We start from the raw sequence: 9,286 nt of genomic DNA on the forward strand, positions 1-9,286 counted from the left end.
TGGCATTGTGTTTTAGCATGATTATGCACGGCCCCATGTCGCAAGGATTTGTACACAATTCCTGGAAACTGAAAAGGTCCCAATTCTTCCATGGCCTGCATACTCATCAGACATGTCACCCATTGAGCATGTTCGGGATGCCTTGGATCGACGTGTAGCGTGTTACATTTCCCGACAATATCCAGCAAATAAGCACAGCCATTGAAGAGGAGTGGGACAACATTCCACAGGCCACAATCAACAGCCTGATCAACTATATGTGAAGGAGATGTGTGGTGGTCACACCAAATACTGAATGGTTTTCTGATCCATGCCCCTACCTTTTTTTTAAGGTATCTGTGACCAACAGATACATATCTGTATTCCTAGTCATGTGAAATCCATAGATTAGGGCCTAATTTATTTATTTAATTTCATTGATTTACTTATATGAACTGTGCCTCAGTAAAATATTTGAGACACTCAGACATCATTTACAAACTAACATTTGTGTTTAGTGAGTCCTTCAGATCAGAACCAGTAGAGATGCCAGGTATGTTCTCTTGATAAGTGTGTGAATTGGCCCATTTTCCTGTCCTGCTAAGCATTCAAAATGTAATGAGTACTTTTGGGTGTCAGGGAAAATATATGGAGTAAAAAGTACATTATTTTCTTTAGGAATGTAATGAAGTAAAAGTTGTCAAAACTATAAATAGTAAAGTACAGATACACCCAAAAAGTACTTAAGTGGTACTTTAAAGTAATTTATACCACTGACAGAATCAGAATCCCATTTATTGTCCTACAATTGGAAAATCTTGGCACAGCTCACACAGGAATAACTAAAACAAATATGAAAACACAGAAGAAACAAACAACAGTGTTGGTTATGCTTACAGAGGACTGGGTGTTATCTATTCTCATGGCCTGAGGTCTGCCACTTAAACAGTTGTGGATCCAGCGAATGATGGTGGGAGATATGTCCAGGTTACTGAGCTTCTGGATCATAATGTGTCGTTGGATGGTGTTGAAGGCATAGCTGAAACCCACGAACAGGATGTGTGCGTAATTCCCCATTCCTTCCAGGTGTTCCAGGAGCCTGTGCAGGCTGCAGACCACCGTGTCATCCGTTCCTCTCCCTGCTTTGTAACAAACTGGTAGGGATCAAGGGCGGAGTGAACGGTGGGTAGTAGTAGTAGGATGTTAAGAACCAGTCTTTCCAAGAATTTCATGATCAGTGACTTGAGAGCAACATGCCGGTTGAACTCAGTCGAGGTAGACTTTTTAGGAATGGGGACGATGGTAGATGTTTTCCATAGGGTGGGGATTGTGCCAGTGGATAGCAATAGGTGGAAGGCTGTGGAGGATGGGGCTGAGCTCAGAAGCTCAGGCTTTTGGGACTCGACACTTTATCTCGCCTGGCCTTGCACTTACTGTAGCTTTCCGCTGGTATACCGCCACCTCCTCCTCACTGAAGAGTGGGGCAGGGGAATCAGTAAAGTGGAGGGCATCCAGCAGGTTCTCACAGCTTCTGGATCATAGTGGGTATCAAAACGTGGGTATCAAAACATGAGAAGAAGTTTCTTTGTACTCCCTGACGAAGGCCATGCAGCCGAAACTTTGTTTCTATTGAACATGCCATACAAATCAAGGCATTTTAATTAATTATATGAAGAGTGCCTTGGTCCTCCTTGCTTTTTGATAACCAATTTACCCCTTTTACCAAAGAGCACCTTCTGTCTACCAAAATCTACTTTTGTGTACCTTAGCAGCGCTTCCCTTCCTCCTCTTTTTTCTACATGACAAGAAGTTGTTGAGGTTGTTGGACAAGGCGAGTGGGTCATCATGGGCCGGCGGAGATGGTTTGTCAGAGTAGCCTGCCAACTTCCTGACTTTTTGAAAGACCTGCTTAGAAATCATATTGCTGTTTCCACCTCCACCTTGTCCTTGTATCTTAGTGTGGCTCGTTGGATGGCATGTTTGTGTGAGCTGTTCAGTTAGCGCAGGGACTGCATATCCCGATGGGAGAACGCAATCTTCTTCATCCGTAATGCGTTTTTGATCTTGCCATTAATCCATGGTTTGTCATTCGGAAATAACCTGGTGGTTCTCATGGGGATCACACGGTGTGTACAGAACTTGATACTGTCTGCTATTGTGGTAAGCATTTCACCAATGATGTTGTTGGGTATTACAGTAAAGCTCACGAGGCATATATACGTCCTACGCTTCAAGAATCAACGGGTACATAATATATCATACATTTTATTAGTCCAAAAATGAATGTAGCAACTGCAGATTGCCCCTTTTTAAAACCCTCTCCTCCCCAGTGTGTCCATCGTGACCTGGCCGCCAGGAACGTGTTGATCTGTGAGGGGAAACTGGTGAAGATCTGTGACTTTGGCCTAGCCAGAGACATCATGCACGATTCCAACTACATCTCCAAAGGCAGCGTGAGTGGCAGGCTCACTAAGGGTCACTCATACACATACAATGGGGGGAAAAAGTATTTGATCCCCTTCTGATTTTGTACGTTTTCCCACTGACAAAGAAAGGATCAGTCTATAATTTTAATGGTAGGTTTATTTGAACAGTGAGAGACAGAATAACAACAAAAATATCCAGAAAAACGCATGTCAGAAATTTTATAAATTGATTTGCATTTTAATGAGGGAAATAAGTATTTGTCCCCCTCTCAATCACAAAGATTTCTGGCTCCCAGGTGTCTTTTTATACAGGTAACGAGCTGAGATTATGAGCACACTCTTAAAGGGAGTGCTCCTAACCGCAGCTTGCTACCTGTAAAAAAGACACCTGTCCACAGAAGCAATCAGTCAATCAGATTCCAAACTCTCCACCATGGCAAAGACCAAAGAGCTCTCCAAGGATGTCAGGGACAAGATTGTAGACCTACACAAGGCTGGAATGGGCTACAAGACCATCGCCAAGCAGCTTGGTGAGAAGGTGACAACATTTGGTGCGATTATTCGCAAATGGAAGAAACACAGAAGAACTGTCAATATCCCTCGGCCTGGGGCTCCATGCAAGATCTCACCTCGTGGAGTTGCAATGATCATGAGAACGGTGAGGAATCAGCCCAGAACTACACGGGAGGATCTTGTCAATGATCTCAAGGCAGCTGGGACCATAGTCACCAAGAAAACAATTGGTAACACACTACGCCGTGAAGGACTGAAATCCCGCAGCGCCCGCATGGTCCCCCTGCTGTAGAATACATATACATGCCCGTCTGAAGTTTGCCAATGAACATCTGAATGACTCAGAGGACAACTGGTGAAAGTGTTGTGGTCAGATGAGACCAATATGGAGCTCTTTGGCATCAACTCAACTCGCCGTGTTTGGAGGAGGAGGAATGCTGCCTATGACCCCAAGAACACCATCTCCACCATCAAACATGGAGGTGGAAACATTATGCTTTGGGGGTGTTTTTCTGCTAAGGGGAAAGGACAACTTCACCGCATCAAAGGGACGATGGACGGGGCCATGTACCGTCAAATCTTGGGTGAGAACCTCCGTCCCTCAGCCAGGGCATTGAAAATGGGTCGTGGATGGGTATTCCAGCATGACAATGACCCAAAACACACGGCCAAGGCAACAAAGGAGTGGCTAAAGAAGAAGCACATTAATAAGGTCCTGGAGTGGCCTAGCCAGTCTCCAGGCCTTAATCTCATAGAAAATCTGTGGAGGGAGCTGAAGGTTTGAGTTGCCAAACATCAGCCTCGAAACCATAATGACTTGGAGAAGTTCTGCAAAGAGGAGTGGGACAAAATTCCTCCTGAGATGTGTGCAAACCTGGTGGCCAACTACAAGAAACGTCTGACCTCTGTGATTGCCAACAAGGGTTTTTCCACCAAGTACTAAGTCATGTTTTGCAGAGGGGTCAAATGCTTATTTCCCTCATTAAAATGCAAATAATTTTATAACATTTTTGACATGCGTTTGTCTGGATTATTTTGTTGTTATTCTGTCTCTCACTGTTCAAATAAACCTACTATTAAAATGATAGACTGATCATTTCTTTGTCAGTGGGCAAACGTACAAAATCAGCAGGGGATCAAATACTTTTTCCCCCCACTGTATACATAAAATAAGACAAAGTTTGAACGATCACAGTAAAACACCATTTAAACACCATAAATTACAACTTTCAACCGACTTAAATTGTAAGCCATAACTGCTGCTGTAACCTACCTCTAAGTACCTGGCTGATGCTAACGTTCTCTCTAATTCTGGCCCTCTTAGACATTCCTGCCCCTGAAGTGGATGGCCCCAGAGAGTATCTTCCATAACCTGTACACAACCCTGAGTGACGTGTGGTCCTACGGCATCTTGCTCTGGGAGATCTTCACCCTTGGTACGTGGACGGGAAATGGAATCCATTCAATATTAACTGATAGAGTGAAGAGATTACTGTTTGATTAAATCGAAACAACCCATTAACTGGAATTCGTTCAGAAAGATCAGTCGAAGCATGAGCGGTTTGATGACCTCGTTTATTTAATGTATGTTAGTATAGAGGTTTCAAAAGGCTGTCAATACCGTGTTTAAACAGACAGGCAGTAAAGTTGTCTTAAGAGGACAAGACAATCAGCTTGTCTAATCCTGAGTCTATTTAGGGTCAGATGAGGTTTTGTTATTAGCTACAGTCTGGGTTTATTATCAATTAATTTTAGGATTTTTACAAATGCTTTTGGAACTGCTGTGACAAGAAGAGTACCAATTGAGAAGTGATTAATTTAGCGTGAAACAGCGTGAACAATGTTTTTCGTGGGAAACCAAATACAGCATGAGTCTTGTTTCATTCGAGATTTGAGAACTTTTAGACACTGCTGATTCAGCATGACTTAAACAGATCAGCCTTTAAATACTTGAATGGTTGATCTTTTAACAGGAGGAACCCCTTACCCTGACCTTCCCATGAATGAGCTGTTTTACAGTGCCTTAAAGAGAGGCTATCGCATGGCCAAACCTAACCACGCCACAGACGAAGTGTAAGTCTCTACCATCACTCTCAAACATCTCTCTCTAATCATGTCTTCTGTCAGTTTTCTTTTTTAGTGACATGTTCAGTTAAAGTGTTCAACTAAGGAAGTAAATATGTCCTCCAGTTATGAAGTGATGCAGAAGTGCTGGGATGAGAAGCATGAGAAGAGGCCAGAGTTCTCCTTTCTGGTGCACACCATGGGGAACATGCTCACTGACAGCTATAAAAAGGTATCCTATTAATATAGGGTTTTTCCCTTTACACAATGCATCTGAGGACCAACAGTATTTCCACATCCATCTATGAAACGATCACATTTTTTGCAAAATGCAAAATCCATCATACGGGGATGATTTCTGTATTTTGAAAGTTACATATCTTAAAAACCTGATTACTGACAAGTAAAATATTTTGGGACTATGTCCAGAAAGGACAAATGAAACAAATACCAAAATATAGTTTTTGGGTGGAGTTTTCCTTTAAGTGTGTTTTGACTATGGACAGATCTGACATTGATCACTGAGATGTATCTAATTGACTATAATTATTGGTACAGAGATACTGCCAAGTCAACGACGAGTTCTTCAAGAGTGACCACCCGGCCGTGGTCCGAACCAAACCCAGGCTCTCCTCCCCCTTCCCCACCCCAGCCATCACCCCCTCCACTGCCCCTGACACCCTCCAGGACCTCAACCCCTACCCCCTAACTGGAGACTTTAGACCGGAGACAGATGGAGAGGAAGTGACGACCTCCTACAACGACTACATCATTCCCATCCCGGACCCCAAGCCTCACGAGGAAGTCTTCTCCGAGGCCAACAGCATGCCAATGGAAAGCCCCGTGAGGTATGGCTGTCTAACATACTTCCTGACTACAAACACTGACTGACTGACTGCAAATGTGTGCCAAATGCTGATCATGCAGGAAAGATAAAGCATATTTACTCTAGAGGACCTTGTATCGTTACAACACCAACACACAGAGCCATATGTGGGATTTTGATAAAAAAATCGGTCTTATCTTACCATGTATACACTGAGTGTACTAAACATTAAGAACACCTTCCTAATATTGAGATGCACCATGCACCCCCCAATTTTTCCTTAGAACAGCCTCAATTCATCGGGGCAAGGTGTCGAAAGCGTTCCACACGGATGCTGGCCCATGTTGACTCCATTGCTTCCTACAGTTGTGTCAAGTTGGCTGGATGTCCTTTGGGTGGTGGACCATTCTTGATACACACAGGAAACTGTTGAGGGTGAAAAACCCAGCAGCATTGCAGTTCTTGACACAAACTGGTGCACCTGGCACCTACTACCATACTCCGTTCAAAGACACTGTCTTGCCCATCCTCCCTCTTAATGGCTCGCATACACAATCCATGTCTCAATTGTCTCAAGGCTTCAAAATCCTTCTTTAACCTGTCTCCTCCCCTTCATCTACACTGATTGAAGTAGATTTAACAGGTGACATCAATAAGGGATCATAGCTTTCATCTGGATTCACCTGGTCAGTCTGTCATGGAAAGAGCAGGTGCTCATAATGCTTGGTACACCAGTGTTACATTTTGAGGAATTTGTAAGACATTTAACCTGAAACCTTAGAAAAGCCAAGCTGGCAGAAATATGATAGTTTAGGTTTTACATTGTTTGGATTTGTGGCACAATGCTGTATAGTTTTCACCTGAAATGGGACGTAAAATCGTAAAATCCCACGCTTGTTTGTAAAGGAACATGTGTGTTGTTATTCCCTGTAGCTCTCTGGCTCTGGAGGATGATGAGGCTGATTCCATCTCCCAGGAGACAGCAGAGGCAGACACCATTCCAGAAGAGGAGGATCTCCATGCCAACCAGGCTCTGATTCCACTGGAATCTTCTGGAACACCGGAAGTGGAAGACAGCTTCCTGTAGACCTTTAAGAAACTTGGTGAATGTATAGCAACATTCCTGAATAGCTTTAGTGTGGAGATGGGAAACTTTGATGGGGGTTGGGGCCACATTTTTTTTACTAATCATGAGGGTCCGCAGTGGCTTGCAGGTCTGCGTACACACATCCCTACCCACAAATGCAGTCAGAGCCGGTACTAGTTAATTTCCTGCCGCCAGTTGGCCATCCCTGCTTTAGTGGTTTAAGACAACATGTTGCGATTTCAATGAGAAGCTAACCCTAACAACATAAACAATTCCAACTGCTTAAGCAAATATTTCACAACTGGTACTTTCAAAATAATTCTGTGCTGAAAATCAATTGAAAATCAATAATTACAATGAGAGAGTGACATATATTTAATCAATGATGATTGTTGATTGATGATGATTTTAATTAATCTAATCAATGCAAAATACTCCATATTGAAGAGAAGGACCATTTTCAAAGCCTTCACATAATAATGAAGATGGAAAAAATACCAGTATCACATAAGAATAAAAATGTACATCAGGAAATTCATGATTTTAAAATACACTTGTATTATGGTCACTATTGCAATGTTTCTATGGGGATTTGTCTAGTCATTTTTCCTTTTACATGTGTTGTATTTTTATATTATGAAGATGAAAACATTAGGCTTCTAAAACCCTTTCAGTTTTTTATCACTAAAAGTGAAGCATGTACTGGTACATTTTGCTTGTGTGAAGAAGTTCACATTTTTAGACGGGTAGGCTACTTTAGTTAGTAAAAACAATCAGAAACACATCATCTTATGGCATCTATACTTCTCAATATCAATGGGATATGACTTTCTAGTTGCACTGAGATATATTTTCTTTGTTTTTACAAATGTGTACTTTCTATTTCAAGTTATTTCGTGGGAATATAATTAACTTAGAGAAAAGATTCATACATTTGGCCTTAATTAAGCAGAATATTGTACATTCAGTAAAGGTTATGTGTCAAATATCATTTTATGTTGTCTTGAGTTTTATAGAGATTTCTTTTCACATTTTATATAGCATTTTGTTTAAACAATTCTGTATACATTTTGCACTTTACAATGTTTAGGAAAACATGAACATTTCCAAGAAAGGGATTTAGGTTCAGTACATAAGAGATTGAATGATGTCTGAGAGGTATGAACAAATTGTATGTTTTTACACGGAGGTACTGACTGAATGAGAAGTGATCTGAGCATATCACTGCCTTAGCACACCTGGTACAAGATTAGTACGTTGTTGTGTACTGTGACCATGACTGATCTAATGTCTTTGAAGTGCTTTGTATTGTATGAAGTTCTATGAAAAATACAAATAGTAGGCCTAATGTTAAAATAAGCTTTTCTTTGGTAGGAGATCTTTTTAGAAATGTGGGTATCGAGATTTTAATCTATATTATTGAAACAATGTAATGATACCTGAGAGAAGTTACTTATTTTCTTGTAACTTGCTTAGAGTCCACTCACAGAGGTTGACCTATGGTTAGATACACTACCACTGAAATATAAATATGCTTATTTGTATACATTTGTCACATGATGTAAGAACACGGAATGCAGAACACGCATGAATGCAGAACACACACACTACATAATGTAGAATATTCACCACACACACGCTATGGTACCAAAGCTTTTCTGTATGTTCACAAATGTATTTTTATATGCAGTATTTTGTATGTTAATTAAAAGTGATTATGTGAAAATAAAAGTTTATAATAAAAATATGATAGATCAGTTCACAAGAAATGTGTTCTGCATTTTATATTAGTTCAATGACTTGCAGCGTTCTACTATTTTCCCATAACGGAAAATAATAAATTATGTTTTTTTGCTCTCTAATTTTCAACACCAACATCTGTTTCTACACTGTCTTGTATTTTAATGCCTTGGCTTTATCCATTCAATGTCGAAGAGATAATAAATGTCCCCAGATGAATTGACCATAAGAGAGAGATCCCCAAAAAATCCAAATGAACTTTCCCAAGCCCAGCTAGACTTAGTTCAATCAAAGCCTCTCTTTTCAGCCCTCAGTACAAACAAACTCAAAACTCAGCTGATCATCTACCGTGTCCATCATGGGTTCTCTCTCTACACCCCCCTACCGACACCTCTCACCCAACATACTCCCTTGCGCCCTCTCACCATCCCCCCCTTTCCCCCACTCCATGCCCTGAATCCGAGGGCCATCAATTAGGTATTTTACTGTCCTCCCAGAAGCCCCAGCCCTCTACGCTGTTTGGAGCTGAGGAACATTGAGGCCTGGGGGTGAGGCTAGGCAGGCTGGGAATGGGGATGAGGCTAAGCAGGCTGGGAATAGGGATGAGGCTAAGCAGGCTTGGCCTGGGGCTAGGCAGCAGAGCAGCAGTGT

General features: G+C 41.7%; 1 protein-coding gene across 2 annotated transcripts in view; it reads left to right on the forward strand.

Annotated features, from left to right (window-relative positions):
* The window catches only part of LOC106604848 (platelet-derived growth factor receptor beta-like), a 57,933-nt gene extending 49,288 nt beyond the window's left edge, over positions 1-8,645 (forward strand). For both annotated transcript variants that reach the window (XM_014199904.3, XM_014199903.3), the window contains exons 18-23: positions 2,310-2,432; positions 4,243-4,354; positions 4,892-4,991; positions 5,109-5,214; positions 5,541-5,830; positions 6,742-8,645. In XM_014199904.3, the coding sequence (XP_014055379.2) occupies positions 2,310-2,432; positions 4,243-4,354; positions 4,892-4,991; positions 5,109-5,214; positions 5,541-5,830; positions 6,742-6,895 (885 nt within the window). In that variant the 3' untranslated portion in view covers positions 6,896-8,645. The remainder of the gene's footprint in view (positions 1-2,309; positions 2,433-4,242; positions 4,355-4,891; positions 4,992-5,108; positions 5,215-5,540; positions 5,831-6,741) is intronic.
* The last annotated feature ends 641 nt before the right edge of the window (positions 8,646-9,286 follow it).

This window comes from Salmo salar, chromosome 05 (genome assembly GCF_965601325.2).
Source record: "Salmo salar chromosome 05, fSalSal1, whole genome shotgun sequence".
NCBI classification, from domain to species: Eukaryota; Metazoa; Chordata; class Actinopteri; order Salmoniformes; family Salmonidae; genus Salmo; species Salmo salar.